The following is a 23,246-nucleotide window of genomic DNA, read 5'->3' on the forward strand; positions in this document are numbered from 1 at the left end:
TGTTAAAACTTTAAAACACAAACTGTGTTGCGATATGATATATGCAAAAAAAAAAAAAAAAAAAAAAAAAAAAAAAAAAAAGCCTATGAAAATGTTATCACCTAATAAGAGCTGCCTGATAAAAATAATGCATCTTATGAATAATGCACGATCAGGAAAAAAAATACGAGTCTTTACGGTGATTGTTACTGCTGGCCAATCGTAGTTGTAGTGTTCAATTGCGTCATCGTCGGCGCGCCCACTACAATGGCGCTTCCGGAATGGACAGTGTATTTACTTTGCATTGCTTCAGTATGTGGAGGGTTTTACATCTGTCGTGTTTCTAAATGCGCCAGAATAACTGCACTGAAAAACAGCCGGCTCGCTAAACTGATGGCTCGCACAGAGAAACCGCTGTTTTGGATAGCGTAAGTGTCTTATTTGGCCTGCTGCGGGCATTTTGTTGTAGACTAATGTTATTTTTATTTATTTTTATCCACACCTACCGTGTTTACATGAACCGTTTAGTACGTGGTATTGAAATATACAAATAAATTACCTGTGTAGAAGTAGCAAATGTTCCTTTCAGAGAAGGGCACTGATTTGGCATTTCATTACTGTCAATGATGTATGTCCCTAATGACGATGTTCAGTTTAAATGTAATTTTTGGTTTTGGGGCTCGTCAACACCATCGTTAGATCAATGCAGTTAACGTTACGTTTCTATAAACTAAACGAAAGTAAAAAGTAAACACTTTTTAGGATATATATTTCTAAAAACTATTAGTAGTTGTATTAAAATCTAAACAGATTCCTTTACTCACCTAATTGATAATTTAGATTTAATCTACAACATTTCTGCCCAAATACCATAGTTGCATTAGTTAGTATTGCAATGCCATGAAGGAACAGTTGCATAGAGGAACATATGCAATGGCATAAAACACTCTTTAAAAACACTTGCAGGTATTCTCTATATACACGGACCAAACTCGGGTACATATTTCATAAGAGGCAGATGAAGAAAGCACGGGAGCGGTACCCTGCTGGCCACTCCAAAACTCAGCCTACTGTAATAAACGGTGAGCAGAAACGCTTTTTCCATTATACACTCAACAGTTGATTATCAATATCTAAAGTCACACTCTATTACGTTCAACAGGCATCAAGATCATACCAGTGCCCATCTTATCAGACAATTACACCTACGTGGTCATTGACACTGCATCAAATATGGCTGTTGTGGTCGATCCCGCTGACCCTCAGCCTGTTCAGGTTGGATTCATAACAACTGTGCAGTGGTTTCAGAAATAGTTTGCTGGATTATGTGTCTTACTGTAGTGAAATTGCCAAACCCATGTGGTTTAGTGGAAACTGCTTGTTCTTCTTTACATGGTTTACCAAAAATGGTGTAAGATGGAATAATAATCAGTTATTGTTATTGGAAATCTGTCATTGTAATGGAAAGATTCCCGTTTTTCATTCCTTGCAAAAGTAGAGATTGTTTTTTTGTTTGTTTTTTTTATGAACGGATGTGATCTGAGTAATATTATATTCAGGTAGTGTTAAGGTTAGGGAAGTCATAAACATTATCTAGGATCCTTTCTACACATGAAGAGATGCTTAACTGGGCATGTGTGATGTATTTAGTCACATCTCATCTTACATCTTGACATTAACCAGAGCCCCGGTTTAGTTTTATCTCATTTCATGGTCTGTCTTTACACGCACGCAGGCCTGTCTAGAGGAAGAGGGGGCGGAGTTACAAGCTGTTCTCTGCACACACAAGCACTGGTAAGACCAAATTTGAAAAAATCTCTTCAGCCTGAAAGCTGCATAATCTTTTAATGTAATCAATAACTAGATATGTTACATTCAGACGGTTAAGAAGATGTAAGATCAAATTGCACCAGTTCTAAGACATATGAGGCATCTAACTACCTTTAAAGGGTTAGTTCACCCAAAAATGAACATTCTGTCATCATTCATTCACCTCCACGTTGTTCCAAACCCATTAGACTTCTGTTCATCTTCACAACACAAGTGAAGATATTTTTAATATTCTCTCATCATTTTTGCCTATCTATTGAAAGTCCACACAACCAAAATTGGCAAGCTTCAAAAAGTACAAGGAGACCTTTTAAAAGTAATCCATATGAATGTGACATGATTGAGAAATATGTAATTTAGACATTTATTCACATATAAACATTGATCAGTGCAGATACGATCATCTCTCTTCAGAAGATTTGGCTTTAACAAGGTCTTTGTGCACCTTTTGAAACTTGAAAATGTTGGTTGCATTGATTTTAAATGGATGGATAAAAATGATAAAAGAAATCTCTTAATTTGTGTTTTGAAGATGAATGAAAGTCTTGTGCGCATGGAATGACGAGGATGAGTAAATGACAGAATTTTAATTTCTGGGTGAATTTAGCAGAATCAAGATTGAATATTTAAACATAAAAATTAAATCAAACTATACTTTGTATATAAACTTTTCCCAACCAGGGACCACAGTGGAGGGAACAGGGCTCTGAAGAGACGCTACATGTCCTGTCGAGTGTATGGGAACGCTATGGACAACATTCCAGGCCTTACACAGTTAGTACATTTGAATATGCTCTGCTGTATCATTTTAACGGTTAGTTCTAACAATGAATATTCTGTCATTATTTCACCCGAATGTCATTGAAAACCAGTATGACTTTCTTTATTCTGAGGTCACAAAATATATTTTGAAGAATGTTTCAGCTGTTATTGTCCATACAGTGAAAGTCAGTTATGTCCAAAGCAACCTTTGTAAAATTTGTCAAAATATCTTCTTTTTTTGTGTTTCACAGAATAATGAAATGCATAAAGGTTTGGAATGACATAAGGATGAGTAAACAATGACAGCATTTAATTTTAGGGTGAACTACTTCTTTAAATGTATCCATAATGTGTTAGAATATAAAAACATTTGTCTATTTATAAATACAGAAGTGCTTGTTTGAGAGATTACATCTCAGGTTTTCTAACTCAACTAAACCTATTCTTACTGTATATGATATAACAATTGGGCATTCCTTGAGAGGATGAAGCAGACCACTTAATTTGATGTTATTTGGATTGTTTAGCCCCCTTTCAGACAAAGACACAATAGATTTTGGAACTCGGCTGCACTTCAGGGCCTTCTATACACCTGGCCACACAGTAGGTCACGTGATCTACCTGCTTGATGGCCGAGCGATAGGTGGCCCCAGCAGCTTGTTTTCAGGGGATCTGGTATTCCTCTCTGGATGTGGTGAGTATGGTATTAATCTCAGTGTGCACATAAAAAGTTATTATATAATTATGTTGAATATATTTGTAGTGTTATTGTTACCTGTGTGCAATCTTTGACATTGTGTGTGTATACTTTACAATTATTTAAATTACTACTTATAAAGTATCGATGCCCAGAAAGGCATGCCAAATCTGCAAGCAACAATTCAGCATTCTTAAATCCAGCTTGCTCTGTTCAAAGCTCTGACTCATTTACATCCCTTGTAGGGAGAATGTTTGAGGGTAACGCCTCAACTATGTTGTCATCTCTGGATACAGTGGGGTCGCTGAACGATGAAACTCTGCTTTGGCCTGGTAAGAAAACAGAATCTTTGTATACAGGCTTTACACACTTGAAGTTGTTAACCAAGGTTTTATCCACTTACTGTATTTGTTTTATGTTGGACACTGTTTAAACTTTACTCTGGAATAGTAATAATTCTTGGATTGTCATGTAGCAACATTTATCGAACAAGTACAGAACACAACATGATCTCTTCGTGACTTCACTTGAAACATTTGATGGCAATTTTGAAATTGTTTCCCTCAGACACTGAAACTAAGCACAATGCATAAAAGTTTCTGCAGCTATACAAAATGTATTCATTAATTGATTGGTTGCCAAAATCTCACCATGGCATTCTTTCACAGCATTGTGAAACGTAGCTTAAAAGGTGATAGCCCACCCAAAAAGGAAAAATCTGTCATCATATACTCACCTTCATGTCGTTCCAAACCTATATGACTTACTTTCTTCTGCTTAACCCTGAAAGAAAATAATTTGAAGAATGTTGATAACCAAATAATTTGGTATCCATTGACTTCCATTGTGTTTTTCGTCCATACAATGGATGTCAATGGGAACCAAAACTGTTTAGTTACCAACACTCTTCAGAATGTGTTATTTTGTGTTCCACAAAAGAAAAAAAGTCATAAAGGACTATTCCTTTAACCCTATGTTAAAAGTGGCTTTAACCCAGAGTTTAAAAAACATATTAACCCAGGTTTAATTGCATTGTGGCAAGACTTTTTTTTTTAGCTTTTGTACACAACTTTATTGGTTTTATGTTTTTTCTAAGTAGTATTTGGGTGTGTCTCTAAGGAAAAGCTTCATGGTTATGTTAATAAAGTAGGTCTTTCTTTTCAGGACATGAGTATGCTGAAGATAACCTGCTGTTTGCTGCTGAAGTGGAGCCTTGCAATGTTGTACGGGACCAGAAGTTGCAGTGGGTACTGCAACAGAGGGGTCAGAGACTCTGCACAGTAAGGAATACAAGAAGTCTATGAAAAAAAAAGTCCTAATATCAAAGAAGTCCCAAATAATTGTTACATCTCTAGACTGATATAAATCTTTTACATAATATTCCTACCAGCCCAGCTTGATTTAAAGTCATTCTCTCTCCTCTTCATACAGTGTCCATCCACCCTAGCGGAGGAGAAGCAATACAATCCCTTCCTGCGGAGCCACTCCCAGGATCTTCACCGGGCTCTGGGTCTGCAGCAGAAGCAGGACGAGGACTGGACGTCATATCGCGCCCGTGTTTTAGAGGAGCTGCGCAGACGGAAGGACATTTATAAGGACCGATAAGACTTTAATCCACTGACGACTGGAGGACGTGACCACTGAAACCATTCCAAGCTACTGCTCCCTACCTATCATTACCGTGCTTTATTAAAAGCACTAATGTGAATTTGAACAGTGACCTGAAAGAAAAAGAAAAAGAAAAAAAGTGAAGTAGACCTGGGCATTATTTTTTACACAGACATAGATTTATTTTAACACTAAGTATGTGGTAAACTTTGAAAGGCATTGTCTGAATTTTTTTTTTTTTTTTTTTTAAACAAGCTTTCCTGTCATTCTAAAGCACATGTTTTTCCTGAACCCTTGACTCTGTGATTTGGAGATGTGTAGTGAATCCCATTTAAAATGACGTTTAATGCGTTTTGAATACTTAGGGTACAATAAGCAGTTGTGCAATAGGGTATTAGGGTACAATAAGCGGTTTGTCGTAATAAACCTATTTATTATTAACAAATATGTGTTTGCATTGAATACGTGTTGCATTGTGATTACAAGAAGGTTTACGGTCAATGTTGACACCAGCGTTACTAATGAAACCAGAGATGCTAATAAGTTTGAGACATGACCGAAAAACACATCTAGACCGTATATAAAACGAGTTCAAAGCCTAATGTAGACGCTGTTAGTCATTTGTTCTATTTCCTGTAATATTAAAGTCGTTTTAAAGTTAGTTTGTTGATTCCGTTTATTCTGATATTTTTTTAATAGCAAAGTAGCTCTTGTTTGTTTGACATCTGAAGGACTGAGCAGTTGAAAAACACATACAATCCAGGTAAAAAGAAAAAAAAAATACGCACATAGTTTAAATAAACTTCAAACTTCAAAAGCAGACTGTGGACCGGAAAGTACATATTGTTAAACAAGATGATCAACTAGTTTTAAACCGGATCATCTCAGAGAAAGAGGTGAGTGCTATTATTGAACATTTTACTGATAGTTTGTGTTCAACAGGTTGTATCAGTAATAAGAAAGACTCAACATTCATTCTTAAGGGAGTGAAGACACAAACCCACACATTTCCACTGAGCTCTCTAAAGGGTTTTGTGTCTGAGGCATCCAACTTAATGATCCTGCGTATACTGGCTCGGCAGAAGTCTGTTCCAGAAAACATGACATTCCTGTTATTTGATGCAGATACTGCACTTTCTAAGTCAGTTTATGTAAGTACAGGGAGATAATTGCTTATATTTCAGCCCTGGAATGGTATTTTAAAAATCATTGTAAACAGTAGATGTATGATGGTGGATGGTGTGTTTTTATTATTCTTTCATGTGACTGATGCACTTGTTTGCTTTAGAGAGCACTTGGGTGCAAGAAGCAGATGATTGGGGAAGAGTTAGTTGATATCTTTGGGATTGAAAGGACTGTGTCCTCTTCAAAGGACTCCTCAGGGACTTGGCATTGCTATTTCTTGCCTGATGGGTAGAATACTCTCTTCATTTTTATGCTAGAAAGCAAAACTTATTTTATCTGTTTCTCATATGGGTGTTTCTACACTGGACACGAGTGTCATTATATGACTAAAGACAATAAAACCTAAAAATCTGTCACATTTAAGGTAAAATACCGGCAGCTGTGGTTGCCAGAACCTCACCGTAAAAAATATGGTAGCAACATTTTATTTTACCATTATAGTAACACGTGATACTGAAATAATGCAATAAACATTCATTTAACAAAATTAGATTTAAGATAAAACCCAAATGTACACAACTGAGAAGAAAAAACTAAGAAAGTTTTAGTTATTTAAAACAAAACAAAAAACATCAAATATGAAGTGTCATGCAGGGAATCCTGGTAGTGTTAATTTACGTTTTTTTTTTTCACTGTAAATTATACAATGACTTTTTCTTTTTCACGTCCAAAAAAACATAATTTTAACAGTATTTTACTGTAAAATGACATTAAATGTCATTACAGTTATTCACTATATATAGTATGGAAACTTATTGTTAAACAATTTACAGGTTTTTACAGTAGCATATTTACTGTCTTTTTATGTTAAAATCACGATCATTTTTCACAGTGTATCATCAACAGTGATTCTGTCTACACTACATGAGGTGTGACGCGAGCAACAAATCTCAGACAGTAAAATGATGACTCATTGTTTTTATGACATACTGACACAAAGGACAAAGGACACCGTGTAAATGTGGTTGATAGTTTTGAATTTTTCCTAAAATATTTTACAGGCACCTAGAAAGCAGAGTGCAGTTGGGCTCAACTGTGATTATGAAGCTCCAGCATTTGCCTTTCTTGCTCGATGGAGGTTTGAAGACTTTAACACTTTACAGTCTGCTCCTTTGTGACCAGAATTGATCTCTACAGTCAAAAATAAAGTAAAATTAAAATGATTTTGCTTTTATTTTCAGTGGAGAAAGACCAGACTCCTGTGTTTGAGAAGAAGCCTCTTATCTGGGAGGAAGACATGGAGCTTTACTCAAAGTTTCTTGACAGAAAGGTGCCTGTTACTTCTAATAAACTTTTAACATAAACATATTTTTTAACTTTTAATATATTAACATAAAATAAAGGTCACTCAACAAATATGCAAATTTGTGACTTATTTTCACTCACACAGGAAGAACTCAAAGCAGACTACTCCTCCTACATCAGACAACACCCTGAGATAAAGGCTTTATTGGGGGACTTCCTGCAATTTCTGCTGTTGAGGAAACCTCAAGATGTTTTCTCATTTGCTTTTGCACCCTTTGCCTCTCAAAGTACTCCAGGAAAATCCCTTAAAGACTCTCAAAACTTTCCACAGGAATAACAAACACTAACCAGTTTCTGACATATTGAAAATAAAGGTTTTCTTCTAATAATGCCTTGGTATAATGATTTTATGCTCTGTTTTTGTATGTACTGTAATAGGATGTGTTTCACCTTGATTATTTGAGTGACACAGTAATTTATAGACCTCTGTAGTGATAAAGAAATATTGCACAGAATATCCTTAAAACAGTAAACTTTCTAGTGTGTCAAAATAAATTTTTTTTAACTATTTATAGAAAATATTTTTAAAAAGCTCAAGCACTATTCATGACCATACACATTAAAATATATACTCTTATTTATGTTTTTCCTTCAATCAAAACTGTCTGAAAATGAAAGCATTTCTTACTGCTGTTCAGAATTCAGTAACTCGAGAGTAACGCCCACAAATATTATACAACACGTTGGTGAACACATCCTTATATGTCACTTCCTGTGGAAATCGAGAAGCTGGAGCAGAAACTGAAAGTAAGACGCGTTGGAAACGCAGTGTCATTAACATGTCGGTCGGACTCTCTTGATTTTGTTTCTACGACAGTTACGATTTTATTTCAGTTGGATTTTTGTAAATATAGAGGTAAGATGAATATTAAGTTGAGCTTTTTTATTTGATTGTCCGGGTTAACTTTCTTGACTGTTTGTCATAACTTAGTCCGGGTTAGTTTGTCATCACAGTAACATCGTAGCATTCGACTCGCTATACAAAAAATTTATTTGACAGCGATACCAAACTTTTTAAAGCAGTGGCAGTCGTGTCTTTGAAGTGTGATATGATACACAACTAAAAATATTTCGTATACATTCCGTTTAATGGCTCAAGCGGCTACAATAGGCTAGTAGTAACTATCAGAGGTTTTAAAATAGCCTACTTGAATACGTTAAACAAATAACTAAAACCGGTCAAAAATTTACACTTTGACCTGGGCTAGTTGTCACATGGGAAACTGTGTTTTTGAATAAAAAAAAAATGTTTGAGTGGTTTTGTAAGCTGCGTTCAAAAACCTAGTTCGAAACTTAAACGACGAAACTGAAACGTTAAATGACGCTATTTGAGAATTCTGTCCTAAACTAAAATTCCAATGTAATCGTATTTTGTATTATTTGTTAACAAGTGAACAATAAATACACTCTAGAAATAAATCATGAACGTTCTTAACGCCATGGTCTCAGGACAAGGATATTTTTCATATTGGGTAATGGCTTGGGCAAGTTGTAACATGTTTTTTTGAACTTATGGCTATCAGATAGCCAAAGTAAGGGCTTTCTCAAGTTGTTTCTCCCTTTATTTCAAAGAGCCTTGTTTAACATTATGTAACAGAATATGGATCTAAAGAAGTTACACGAGATTGATGAGGACCTGACAAGTAGTGAAGTGGCCCAGCTGAAGTTTCTGTGCATGGACATAATTCCCAAGAAACGTTTGGAGACAGTGACAGATGCCAAAGAACTGTTCCTGAGACTGGAAGAGCAAGCACTACTTGATGATGGGTTACTCGTCCCCGAGCTTCTGATCACAATTGGCCGCTTTAAATTGCTTGGCATCCTGAATATGTCCAAAGAGGATGTGGAAAGAAAACTGCTACAACGTGACATGTCTAGTATAGGAGTCTCAGCCTACAGGTATGAAGAAAACACACTGACTTGCTAAACTTGAGAAACTAGATACAAGTAATTGCCAATGCAATATCAATATCAGTTAATATCACATTGTTTTCTTAGAAAGGGCTCCTTGTACAGTAGTTACTGTACTGTTAATATTTTATGCCACAATGACTGTGACTTGTTTTGTCTCACTCTTTTCTCAACACAGAAAAATGCTATTTAGAATATCTGAGGACATGACAGAAGAAAACCTTCGTGCAGTGAAGTTCCTTGTAGAACTTCCGAGGTCAAAACTAGGACCGTCTGCTGTGAGTTATATATTTTTAGCCCTGAAGTTATAATGTTTGTGCAGATTGCATATGAATAATAAATTAACGTGGAAAAGTGGAATATGTAGTTTGCTACCTTGACTGCATTAATTAGCCTTGTAAAAAAATTATTTAATTAAGAATATAGTTATTCTGGTTGCTGTTTAACCTGTTACCGTACAACAATGTTATTTTATGAATCATATAGACATTTCTAGATGTTATGATTGAGATGGAAAAGCTACAGAAGCTTGGGGAAGACAACCTGGATGAACTTTACAATGTTTTAGACAAATGTGACAAACAGCTGGCCTGCAGGATAGAGGAGTACAGGGCACGGGAACAAGGTTTCTGATAAAATCAAATTAATTATCTACTACTTAATAGTCTACTTTTCTAATTTCTCCAAACATAAACAGCACCTTTTTTTCTTATTTTGTCCAATAGGAGGCAGACTTCCTCTACGGGAAGTGTTTGGCAGTGCACAAGTTTCCTTACCTGCTGAAAGTATGCAAAGATATGTAAGTATGCCAAATCTTTACCTTAAGATGCCTTTGGACATTTAATTTTCACATAGTATAACCCAAATCTTTCTTGTGATGTGGATTTCTGTGTAATTTAAGAACCAAATGTGAAAACTCACTTAAAGGGATAGTTCATCAAAAATGAAAATTTGCTGTTAATTTACTGTCCCTCAGGCCATCCAAGATAGGTGACTTTTTGTATTCAGTAGAACAGTAAAGAAGAATTTTAGCTGAAACCATGGTTTTTGGTGATTCATAAAATGCAAGTCAGCAGTTACTATCATTTTGAGAGTCAAACAAAAGCATCTAAGGATCACAAAATGAATACATATGGCTCCTGACGGTATATTGATGTCTTATGAAGCGAAACAACCGGTCTGTGCAAGAAACTGAACATTATTTACAACATAATGTAAATGGACCATGGCTTCAGATAAAAATCGTTTCACTGGGGACACAGCCGGGAAGTGTTTCCACTTCTTTAAATTTACAAACCTGTTAATCTTGCTATCCAAACTAAATATAGTTGCATTTTACTAATTGCATTTAGCATTGTTTTTCCCCTGCTGGCATTTTGTGTGTGTGTGTGTGTGTGAGTGTGGTCACAAAACACCAGTTGAGAACCACAGCTAATACTTGGCAGTTTTAACTTCCTAAAATGAATGCTTTCATGTAAATTTGCGTTTTCAAAATAAAGTGCCTTAAAAAATACCAGTTCTGTTTGTTTATAATAGTTGTAGTCACATTTCAACACAGAGTGCAGTATTTTTTTGGTGACGAATACAGGTCCTTCTCAAAAAATTAGCATATTGTGAAAAAGTTCATTATTTTCCATAATGTAATGATAAAAATTAAACTTTCATATATTTTAGATTCATTGCACACCAACTGAAATATTTCAGGTCTTTTATTGTTTTAATACTGATGATTTTGGCATACAGCTCATGAAAACCCAAAATTCCTATCTCAAAAAAATTAGCATATTTCATATGACCAATAAAAAAGAAAAGTGTTTTTAATACAAAAAAAAGTCAACCTTCAAATAATTATGTTCAGTTATGCACTCAATACTTGGTCGGGAATCCTTTTGCAGAAATGACTGCTTCAATGCGGCGTGGCATGGAGGCAATCAGCCTGTGGCACTGCTGAGGTGTTATGGAGGCCCAGGATGCTTCGATAGCGGCCTTAAGCTCATCCAGAGTGTTGGGTCTTGCGTCTCTCAACTTTCTCTTCACAATATCCCACAGATTCTCTTTGGGGTTCAGGTCAGGAGAGTTGGCAGGCCAATTGAGCACAGTAATACCATGGTCAGTAAACCATTTACCAGTGGTTTTGGCACTGTGAGCAGGTGCCAGGTCGTGCTGAAAAAACGAAATCTTCATCTCCATAAAGCTTTTCAGCAGATGGAAGCATGAAGTGCTCCAAAAATCTCCTGATAGCTAGCTGCATTGACCCTGCCCTTGATAAAACACAGTGGACCAACACCAGCAGCTGACATGGCACCCCAGACCATCACTGACTGTGGGTACTTGACACTGGACTTCAGGCATTTTGGCATTTCCTTCTCCCCAGTCTTCCTCCAGACTCTGGCACCTTGATTTCCGAATGACATGCAAAAATTTGCTTTCATCCGATCCGAAAAAAGTACTTTGGAGGACCACTGAGCAACAGTCTAGTGCTGCTTCTCTGTGGGGGAATGCGGCACCTGTAGCCCATTTCCTGCACACGCCTGTGCACGGTGGCTCTGGATGTTTCTACTCCAGACTCAGTCCCACTGCTTCCGCAGGTCCCCCAAGGTCTGGAATCGGTCCTTCTCCACAATCTTCCTCAGGGTCCGGTCACCTCTCTTCTCGTTGTGCAGCGTTTTTTTTTGCCACACTTTTTCCTTCCCACAGACTTCCCGCTGAGGTGCCTTGATACAGCACTCTGGGAACAGCCTATTCGTTCAGAAATTTCTTTCTGTGTCTTACCCTCTTGCTTGAGGGTGTCAATGATGGCCTTCTGGACAGCAGTCAGGTCAGCAGTCTTACCCATGATTGCAGTTTTGAGTAATGAACCAGGCTGAGTTTTTAAAAGCCTCAGGAATCTTTTGCAGGTGTTTAGAGTTAATTAGTTGATTCAGATGATTAGGTTAATAGCTCGTTTAGAGAAACCTTTCATGATATGCTAATTTTTTGAGATAGGAATTTTGGGTTTTCATGAGCTGTATGCCAAAATCATCACTATTAAAAACAATAAAAGACCTGAAATATTTCAGTTGGTGTGCAATGAATCTAAAATATATGAAAGTTTAATTTTTATCATTACATTATGGAAAATAATGAACTTTTTCACAATATGCTAATTTTTTGAGAAGGACCTGTACATTTGAAATGATAAATATACTGCAATTCAATGCATAATAACCTCTGTTGTTTCTCTTCCCTCCATATTTTGGCTTTATCACAGCAAATGGAGACAGGAAATGGATGTAAGTTATACTGTCATACAAACTTTCAAAACATTACTGAACATTAATGCTCTGTGTGTGTGTGTGTGTATATATATTTATATGTCGCCATATGTTTTTTTTTAGGGAGGAGAGACTCACTTATTACCGATTCAGACACTGAACCCAGAGTAAAAAAGACACATTACATTTCAATCTTAATATTAAATATTTTTTTCATTGTTACATTACAGTTGAATGTTGTAAAAAACTATTTGCAGCAACACCTGATTTAGTGGTTTAGAGTTCTATAGTTTCACACTCCTATAGAAGTTACAAACAAATGCTCATGATGGTATTAATTAATCAGGATTGGTGAATCAGGACACAGCAAGCATTTGAAATAAATTATAATTAATTCACAGATCAGGGTCATTATTATTGACTGTTTAAACAGGACCTGATTGGCCCACAGCTGATAAATTTGAACTTTTTCACTAAGGCATAGCATAAACTAATCACAAACAGCTGTTTTTAATTTCCATAACGTCACCACTGTGACAAATATGAATTATTAATGATCTTCTGTTAATAAGATGTGTATGTGTGTACTGGCTGTTTGTGAATTATGTAAATATAAAATGTAATTTTAATGTTATTTGCTATGCATTCATGTAGCCGGAGGAATATTATAATATGACTCAGCGGCCTCTCGGATATTGTCTAATCGTCAACAACTACAACTTTAAAGAAAGCTCCTCATTGAAGAACCGAACAGGAACGCATAAGGACAGAGGTATTTCAGGCAAATCCATTAACTTATATGTATTCCTTAAAAATGGGTTTCTAAATTAACTCTCTCTGTTTCTGTAGATGACCTTAGCAGAGTGTTTCGCAGAATGCATTTTGAGGTTGTGATTCAGGACGATCTGACAGGTTCAGATATGAAGGAAATGATAAAGGAATTTGCAAAAAAGGATCATACTCGAATGGGCGCTTTTGTCTGCTGTGTCCTCTCGCATGGAGAGAAGGGCACAGTTTTGGGTGTGGATGGTAAAGGGGTTGAAATCCGTGAACTCACAATGCCTATTGCTGAATGCCAAACACTAGCATCCAAGCCCAAGCTTTTCTTCATTCAAGCCTGCCAAGGAAGTGTGGGCCAGAATGGTGTATGGACAGCGGATTCACCGGAAAATGCTACAGAAGAAGAATATGAGGCAGATGCTTATAATCCGGCATACCGCTTTATTCCTATAGAAGCGGATATGCTAATCGGAATGGCCACAGTGGAGCACTACCAGTCCTTCCGCCACACTAGAGAAGGCTCTATCTATATCCAGGAGCTCTGTAATCAGTTGGAGAATTTATGCCCCAGGTGAGTTCAAAAGTAGACTCTGTCTTGTCTTGAATGTTTGCAGATGTTTGCATGTGGTTGGTTCTCAAATGTGCCCATGCTGGGTTTGTAGAAATTCATGTTGTAGTTCCATATGATGAATACACATGACCAAATGTGATGCGATAAAGATGAGTGAATTTAATTGGCAGTTAACCTTTAGTTTCCACCAGTCAACCCATTGACCAGTCTGACCCATACATGCAGAATTTATTTTACACTACCATTCAAAAGTTTGGGGTCAGTTTTTTGTAAAAGAAAACAATACTTTTATTAAGCAAGAATGCATTAAATGATTCAACAGAGACAGTAAAGACATTAATAATGTCACAAAAGATTTCTCTTTCAAATAGATGCTGTTCTTTTGAACTTTCTATTCATCAAAGTATCCTGAAAAATGTAGCATGGGCTCCACAAAAATATTAAGCAGCACAGTGTTTTCAGCATTGTTAAGTAGAAGAAATGTTTCTTGAGCAACAAATCATCATATTTGAATGATTTCTGAAAAATCATGAAACACTGAAGACTGGATTAATGATGCTGAAATTTCAACTGTGCAATTTATTCATTTTTAGACATAAATAACATTTAAAAAAAATATTAAAATGGTATTGAAAACAGTTGTTTTGTATTGTAATAATATTTCACAAATTACTGTTTCTACTCTATTTTTGATCAAATAAATGCATTCTTGGTAAGCATGAAATACATCTTACCATACACAAACTTTCGAACAGTAGTGTACAGTGACTGGTACCCTCCTTTTCTATGATTGCATTATTTATAAAAAAAAAAAAAGATTGATGTGACTCAAGATCGATAATGCCAAATTTACACTGCAAAGGTGGCACAGAAGTGCTTCTGAAGTGGCATTTATTTGTCTTTACACAGACTGTTTAAAGCTGCTCAGAGGTGGCATAAATGCATTTACGCAGCAATGATAACCATATACTTTAATACTGGGGGCTGAGGTGGGTCAGAGATGGTATGGACCTTTTTCACATTTCTGAGTTTCTCAGCAGCGGAAGTCGTCATAGTTGGGTTCATTTGAAGAGCAGTGAATGGGAGAGTACCACAAATATATTTTTTGTATTCCCATTTGCTCAAATAGCAAAAGAAGAACTCCACAATAGTGTTTTCATGACTTTCAATAAAAGGAGAAAAAATTGAGAGAGACTGATAGCGGCTGTCAGAAGAGAGAACGATGTCAAAAATTCTGTTCTTCCCATAGGCGCTGCATTAGAAGCACCCTCGCATTAGCGTTAACTGTTTTTTTGTAATTTGATGCAAAAGTGATCTAATACAAAGAATAGTGTTATAAATGTACATACATTTAAAAAAAAATACAAATATGAAAAACTTTCGAGGATTTACGATGCTGATGACCATTAAAATCGTCATCACAATCTTAAAAAAACCAAACACCCAAAAAAAACAAAGTTTAGTTCGACTTTCATGCAGCATTATGATTTACACAGAATTTTGAGCAGGCACAGTGCAGCCTTAACTCAGCTGTGTATAGATGTCTTAAGTCACTTAGAATATTAGATAATTTGACCTAATTATAAAAAGGCAAGGTTAGTTCATGTTTTAAAATATCAGATTATCTGACTACTCAAAACATGGGGTCTTTTTTTACTACATATGCAGTGGCTGCATTGGCCCCTAATGACTTCCTCCCTGTCGCTCTCACGTCAATAATAGCAGAATGTTTCGAGACGCTGGTACTCTCCCATCTGAAATCGTGCCTGCCCTGAACACTGGACCCATTTCAGTTTGCCTACAAACCAAACTGGTCAACTGAGGACGCTGTCGCCTCAGCTCTCCACACTGCCCTTAATCACCTGGATAAAAGCAACACGACTGCATATCTGTACATGGCTGTACTCAGAAACATATGAAACCAACATGAATAGAAAACTTTTTAGAATAATCTATTTTAGATTAGTTTTGTTTCCCTCTCTTTATTCAGCTTTATTTGTCATTGAACCATTTTGCAGTTAATCGTAGTGTTTACACCGCACATTAGAAATCGCAGTGAAAATGCAGTGAGCTTGAGGGAAGAAAATGTTCCTGTTGAATATTTATGATGGTTTGATTTAGGTGGGTTCACAGAGTTATGTTCTTGTCTGCATTTATTTTGACAGAAGAGAGGATATCTTGTCCATCCTGACAAAGGTAAACCATGAAGTGAGCTTGAAATGGTTGATGGGCCGCAAGCAGATGCCTGAACCTCGATATACCCTCACCAAGAAGCTGGTCCTGCCCATGGACTAAAGATTCTGATTGACTTCTGTATGACTGGATTCATGCTAAAGCAGTTTCTGTTATTCCATTAGTCAACTCTATTAATTCTTCAGGGAAGATCATGGCACTTTGGTACTATAGATTCAAATTCATCTGGCTGTCTCTGTGTGTCTGATCTTAATTATTAAACAAGAATATGAGTTAGTTTACTGCACTGAGTTATGGAAATGTGGTTGGGTGATCTTGTTTAAACAATGCAATTTAAAAGTAATAAAACATTTATATTTGATACTGGGCACAAATATTTTTAAACTAATGTTAAGCATGATGATTTTATACCAGCAGTCTGAATTATTCAGTGTTGAATGCTGTTTATAAATGCATATTTTTGTCATTAATGTCTTCCTTGGCAATCTGAACTAAATGATTTTGAACTCTTCAAAAGACTTAGCAATTGTAAGAAATCATTGGTGTCTAGCAATAAGTGAAATTAAACATCAAACATTCTTAAACGTGTCATTTTTTATATTATTGAATTATTTTAGCATATACCGTAATGGTATAATGTATTGCATCACAAAAGACAAAATGTTATTTTCCACCCTCTCTCTGACCCTGTTATGTGGACTTTTTCCCCCCATTATTGTTATTTTATTAAATTTTAACTGCACATATATTCATTCTGTTACATGGAAATGCATGTGTACAAGAAAAAACAAACAAACAAAACTTCCCATTTCCTTACAGTAATGTTCAGTGTCACTTCTGTTCTTATATTCGTAGACTACTGCTATCACCTCACCATGCACCATGTTTAAAGAAAGGTCCCCAAACTCTGCCAAAGATCTTAAATCTATTAAAATCTTTTTCATTGACACATTATCTTTTCTTTCAGGCAATGTCATATATTTTTTGCCCAAATACTTTCAATTTAAAGAACATTTAGTTTGCAGGATACATGTTTGTTAATATTTAAAAAGCAAAACAAAACTTGATCTCCTTAGAATATAAATCATCTAAAAATGTAAAGGCATTGGAATATAACAAGTATCTTCTCTATTTCTTTCACATATTTCTAAAACTGGTTGACTTCCCACTCCCATACATACAGTATGCAATGATATAGTGTAGATGTAAACTCAATGCATCTTAAGCAAGTATCATTTCTATTCTAAGATAGGTGATGGTGGCATATCAAGAGATTTGTTTTGTGATTTGAATATGAATTTTTTTATTTAATGTTTTATAGGTATATTGTATGTATGGATGTTTCCTCAAATACCAGATACCTTTAGGGCTTTTGAACTTATTCTGAATGTATTAATTCCTAAACCTGTCTACAAAGAAATAAAAATTGAAATGAATATCGACAGATGTTATTGTGCCTTGGAAACCTGTAACTATTTTCCCAGGAGACTACTATGCTGTTCACTGCCAACATAGTAGCTGCTGTCATTCTATTCCCGAGCATTGAGGTCACCTTGTGCATGTAGCTTCAATACAAGAGTCACTACAGCTTTTGTATTTAGTAGAAACAGGTCAGTCTGGGACCTTCAGCCATGATGAAAACTGTTGTTCCATGTTATGAAGCAGGTTTCCCCTGTGTGTATGCGTATGAATCCACACTGACACGTTACTTTTTTTTTTTTTTTTTTTTTTGCAATTAAGGAGCCAGCACTGAATATTCCTGTGTACATCAGAAGTTTTAGAGGTAATTGTTTGTGTTTGGCCCAAAACTTGTGGGGTTGATGGTGACAAGCCAATGTTAGGAAGCTGTTGGTAGATGAATCTCCTTACAGAATCTCCTTCTATATCTATTTCCTGTGATTTAAAATTAAACATTCTTAGTCAGGGTGGTAAACAGGACCCATTCTTCTAATATCAATAATAAACTGATCTCTAATTTTGAAAGTTTAATTCATTAAGTAGGCCTACATCTGGTCCCTCACCCCGACGAACAGCTCAGTTTGTTTAAAAGCAGCTTTCTAAAATAGTCATTTTTCTGATCTGTCATTAATTAGTTAAAGCTGTGACAAAATATTGGAAAATAATTATAAGTCGTTTTAATTTCAGATAATTATGCTTTTACTGTATTAAAAAAGAATATAAGTTGTTTTGATTCAGTCCTCGAGTTCACATTTTAAGGAAACTGTAATAATTTTAATGAAAGAAAGTTGCTTTTTTTTTTTTTTAAATGCGTTTTTCAATCTTAAAGTTATTGTTTACCAGTATGTTCTTAGTTGTTCCAGAGCATGTATTATATTCATTACGACAGCCATTTCATTTTACTTTTTTTTTCCTCGAAGGGCGGAGATTTGGAATCTCAGAGCGCGAGGAATCTCAGCTCTTCTCTCTCGCTCTCTTTCTCTGTCTTTTCGCAGTACACTCGGTCAACTGACTTATCCGTGTCCACATCAATATATTTGCTTCTAGACTGGTCTGCATTGTTTCTCAAGTCATTGTTGGTCTTTCAATGAGGTGAGTGCTTAGTGTTTACTCATTTATGTTTTCGTGCCTGTGCACAAAAGTGCGCGAACAGCACAACTTCCCGCCTTTCACCGCCCACGCCGCACAGTGAATGCACCAAACACTTGATACTTTAAAGCCATTTAAATTTCTAGCAGTTCTAAATTTTTAATGCACGATTTCGCTGATATACATACGTGATGTTTCTGTTGTTATTACAGATGGATAAAACTGGTACTGACGGCTACAAAAATCAGACAAGTCCGTGTAACAAGAATGAGCAGAAGAAGGTCAAAGAATCAGATGGGCCAAAGAAAATGAAGGCTGTAGGGAGGAATTCACAAGCAAGTATTTCATTTTATTATTCAATGAAAGTGAAAGTGACATGAAGCAAGGTGTCCCATACTTATTACTGCAGCGCCCTGGGAGGAATTGGAGGTTAAGTGCCTTGCTCAAGGGCACATCAGTTATGGTTAATGTTAATGTGGATTGAAGAGAGCGCCATTCATTCTCATTACCTGCTGTTACTGAGACTCGAACCTGTGACCTTCAGGTCCGACTCTCTAACCAATAGGCCACAATTACCCCCCCACAGACTAAAATGTCTTGTTATTTAGATTAGACATATGTTGGTCGAAAATTATATTTCTGAGCCATTTTTATATTATTAAAAGTGTTTTTTATCTCATGCAGAGAGACAAAGAAAACTTTCCTGAATGTATTCAAAATAAAAATGGACCTAAAAGAAAGCGGGAACCCCTTCAACCCACCAGCAATATTTCTGATCATTACCCTAAAAGGAAACGTGTGGGTAAGTCATTTACAAGCTGTTAGGTTAAAAAAAACAAAATATTAGCCAAGCTTATCCTTCTCCTAACATGTCCTTATTTTCACAGTTGCAACCCAGAGGAAATTTTATTCCATGTCAAATAGGCCCCTTGGATATTGTTTGATCATCAATAACTATAACTTTGAGAGAACGTCACTTGGAAACCGGAAAGGGACCGGCAAAGATAAAGGTATTTTTGAGAGTTCGAGGGAGTTGAATTTCTAAATTTATTTAGATATGTACTTTAACATAATCTATTGAATTTGTCAAATATGGCTTTGTGAAGACCTGACTGCATTTTCCTTTGTCTTCTAGATATTCTCACCAGAGTGTTTGAGAGCATGTTTTTCAAAGTTGAAGTGCGGGATGATTTGCAAGCGTCGGATATGCAAAATGTGATAAAGGAGTTTTCAGAGAGGGATCACTCTAAGATGGATGCTTTTGTCTGCTGCATCCTGTCCCATGGAGAGATAGGCTCTGTTCTGGGGATAGATGGAATACCAGTTCCGATCCGTGAACTCACACAGCCTTTTGCTGAATGCCACACACTGGTTAATAAGCCCAAGCTTTTCTTCATTCAGGCCTGTCAGGGTAACGAGGCCCAGCAAGGTGTGTGGATGGCAGATGGACAGGAGAGCACTAGTGAAGAAGGAACATTTGAGGAGCACTATGTCCCTAAAGACGCTGATTTCCTGATTGGAATAGCAACAGTGGAGTACTGCAAATCTTTCCGCCACACAACGGATGGGTCCATCTTTATCCAGGAGCTCTGCAAGCAGCTGGAAAGTGGCTGTACACGGTGAGTTGTGGTCTTGATTTTGAGAAGGTTTAGATTTTGAAGCTTATGTTTGATTTAAAGACCCTATTTGCATTTGATGTTCAAAGAGAAGTTCAACTAAAAATGAAATATTGCTGAACATTACTCAGCTTCAGACCATCCAAGATGTAGATGAGCGTGTTTAGAAATTTAGCATTATATCTCTTGCTCACCACTGGATCCTCTGCAGTGAATGGGTGCCATCAGAATCAAGTCCAAACAGCTGATAAAAACATAACAATAAACCACAAGTAATCCACACGATTACAGTCAGTCCATCAAGGCATTTTAACTTTAAACCATCCTTTCTCACTATAATCCAAAAAAACGCTTCCTTCAGTGAAAACGACCATCCTGTGTTGTCCTTTCACACCAAAATATTTGTTTAGAATGGTTTTGGACTGTTCCTGCAGGTAAATGGTGCTTGATCTGTGCATATTTCTTTCCTGATTCAGATGAGACAACTTTTTCACATGGATTTCAGCCAGATGTAACAGTTTGAAGTTAAAAACATTTATTACAAACATGCAGCTTTGTGCTTCACAAGACGTTAATGAACTGGATTCATGATTACTTGTGGATTATTGTGATGTTTTCATCAGCTGTTTAAACTCTCATTCTGTTGGCACCCATTCACTGCAGAGTTGGGAATGCATATGACCACATTGCACTTGTACACTAATGCATTTTGATGTGTTACAGACAACATCGAAGAACATCTTACTCATATGACTTACTTGTATCTTTTTACTCTGGCAGGAAGGAGGACATACTCTCCATTTTGACGAAGGTGAATAGAATAGTGAGCTCCAAAAGCCTTAATGGTTTCAAGCAGATGCCTGAGGTTCGCTACACTCTAACCAAAACACTGGTCCTGCCCATGAAGCGAGTCTCCTGATTGGCTGCAGCATGACTATCTATCTATCTATCTATCTATCTATCTATCTATCTGTTTTTGTGGGTGTTTTAATCCTTAAAGGTGCAGTATGTAACATTGACAGTTAGCGGTAGTTGTTTCTCCCGTCCCCTCCTCCTCAGACTCTACACTTACGCAACAGAAATGAGTGCAATTGACAATGGAAGGCGACAAGTTTTACAAGTTGATGTGATGATTCATCCATTTTTTAATATGCCTCTTGTCATAAAGCTTTTTAGATGGATGCCAAGGTTTTTTAGGTCTAGTAGAATCTCTGATCACTGACCATGGCTGCAATACAATGTGTTTTCCGCCAATTGGCAACACAGGATGTTGAAATACAGTTGGGTAAATTGACAGTGGGCGGAATCAGACCATAAAAAAAACAGACATTCTGGCACAGAACGCACATTTCAGAGTAGAGTAACTGGCTGTAACATTGTTTTTCGGAGAACCAATGTAAACTTAGCATGTTTACTAAAGATCTGCAAACATATAGTATTTAATGCTCTAGTACAGTTATAAAAAATTCCATACAACATACAGTTGCATAGGGACTGTTTTTTGTATGTATTGTTTTCTTTTTTGGGGGGACATTTATGAAATGGACAATTGTTTTTATGATCTAAATTTTAAATTTCTCTGTTCTGTTGTGTTAAAACTAAAGAACTCTATTTCCTTATGTTGTGTCCCTGGAAGACGGATCATAATGATATTTTTTTATTCATACCAATACTGTGTTTAAATAAATAGCTGACAAGTCATCGGAGGCATAGGACAGCTTGAATACAAGAAGTTAAATTAATTGAAGAGGTGCTGGGGTGCCGAAATACAATTGGGTAAATTGGCAGTGTGCGGGTTTCACAAACCAAAGACCGGCATTCCGGCACGGAACGCACATTTTCAAAGGAGAATAACTGACTGTAGCATTGTTTTTCAGATAAACAAGTGTTAACTTAGCATGTTTCTTAAATATCTGCAAACATATTATGGTATTTTTATGCTTTATTAGAGTCAAACATACAGCACCTTTCAGATAATTCATTTTTTGTAAATGTATTTATTTTCGATGAGCATTAATGAGTGATTATCAAGTCATTTCTTAGCCCAGCTTGTGGAAATATGTGTGGTGAAGCCTACATTTTGCATTTAATCTTTCTGTTGGTGTTGATGAAGGTTTATTTTAATTGGGTGATTTCAATTCCATTTCATTGTACATTGAGTAATGCTCCAGGATTTTGTATATAAACATTACAATGACTTTTTTTACATGCAGAAAATTATTTTTGTTACCGTTTGTGTAATATGCAATTAATCTGCAGAAGTGCTCTATTATAAATACCTTTTTGTCATTAAAAAAGTAAAAAAATAATAACTCAGGAATTTCTTTGAAGTTTAGGCTTGATTTGGAACGAATATGTGTATATTTAAGAACACTTTCATGAATGCTCTGGGGTTTGTAGTGTAATAATAGTGGAAGGAAGGAAGTTTCAACCTCATGCCAACCTTCTGTTCACTGAAATTCCAGTTTTATACAAGGGACATCCAGGAACAAAATAACAGAAACTGAAATTAGCAAACCAACTTAACAGACTGGGAAGGACAGGACCTGACCAATAACATACAGGGTTATATGTTCGGACAGGGCTAATAGACTAACAAGGACACCTGGAAGACAATCAAGGAACTAAAAGATAAGGAAAAACTACAGGGGGAAAAAAGACTACAAATAGAACAGGAACCTAGCAAAAATACACACACACACACACACACACACACACAAAAAGTGTCCAAACAGACACATGTGACAGTTTTCAGGTTCAGATTTATTTTAGGTTCATACACCTTTTGACCAGTCTATCAATTTACACTCAAAAAGAATAACTGATCAACATTTGTAGTCACTATAGACATGCCTTTGAAAGATAATAAGACCTTGGAATCACAATTTCAAAATGTCCTATTATTCACATTTCGGTTATGAAAACATCAAAATCAGTGTGTGTGTGTATATATATATATATATATATATATATATATATATATATATATATATATATATATATACACA

The 23,246-nt window shown here is 36.1% G+C and overlaps 3 protein-coding genes across 3 annotated transcripts; all 3 read left to right on the forward strand.

Moving 5' to 3' along the window:
- The first annotated feature begins 203 nt into the window (after window positions 1-203).
- Window positions 204-5,537, forward strand: LOC109053968 (probable hydrolase PNKD). Its single transcript, XM_019071274.2, has 9 exons — window positions 204-407; window positions 946-1,061; window positions 1,142-1,254; window positions 1,715-1,773; window positions 2,491-2,583; window positions 3,099-3,265; window positions 3,514-3,600; window positions 4,433-4,548; window positions 4,700-5,537. The coding sequence occupies exons 1-9, from the start codon at window positions 247-249 to the stop codon at window positions 4,871-4,873; spliced, it is 1,086 nt and encodes a 361-aa protein (XP_018926819.1). The 5' UTR covers window positions 204-246; the 3' UTR covers window positions 4,874-5,537.
- Window positions 5,538-5,673: 136 nt separating this feature from the next.
- On the forward strand, window positions 5,674-7,649 carry LOC109054005 (ciliogenesis-associated TTC17-interacting protein-like; the record flags this gene model as incomplete). The annotated part of the gene is made up of 6 exons (XM_042759182.1): window positions 5,674-5,772; window positions 5,860-6,027; window positions 6,165-6,289; window positions 7,063-7,139; window positions 7,243-7,331; window positions 7,452-7,649. Coding segments are annotated over 6 exons (750 nt in total), but the record flags the coding sequence as incomplete, so codon positions are not given.
- A 356-nt stretch (window positions 7,650-8,005) lies between these two features.
- LOC109056418 (caspase-8-like) lies at window positions 8,006-22,117 on the forward strand. Its single transcript, XM_042759183.1, has 16 exons — window positions 8,006-8,113; window positions 8,964-9,265; window positions 9,456-9,555; window positions 9,764-9,902; window positions 10,003-10,076; window positions 12,528-12,549; window positions 12,655-12,698; window positions 13,186-13,303; window positions 13,381-13,882; window positions 16,048-16,174; window positions 18,581-18,625; window positions 18,835-18,957; window positions 19,307-19,424; window positions 19,510-19,632; window positions 19,758-20,241; window positions 21,019-22,117. The coding sequence occupies exons 1-16, from the start codon at window positions 8,069-8,071 to the stop codon at window positions 21,155-21,157; spliced, it is 2,505 nt and encodes an 834-aa protein (XP_042615117.1). The 5' UTR covers window positions 8,006-8,068; the 3' UTR covers window positions 21,158-22,117.
- Window positions 22,118-23,246: the final 1,129 nt, after the last annotated feature.

The sequence above is a fragment of the Cyprinus carpio genome, chromosome A6 (assembly GCF_018340385.1).
Source record: "Cyprinus carpio isolate SPL01 chromosome A6, ASM1834038v1, whole genome shotgun sequence".
NCBI lineage: Eukaryota > Metazoa > Chordata > Actinopteri > Cypriniformes > Cyprinidae > Cyprinus > Cyprinus carpio.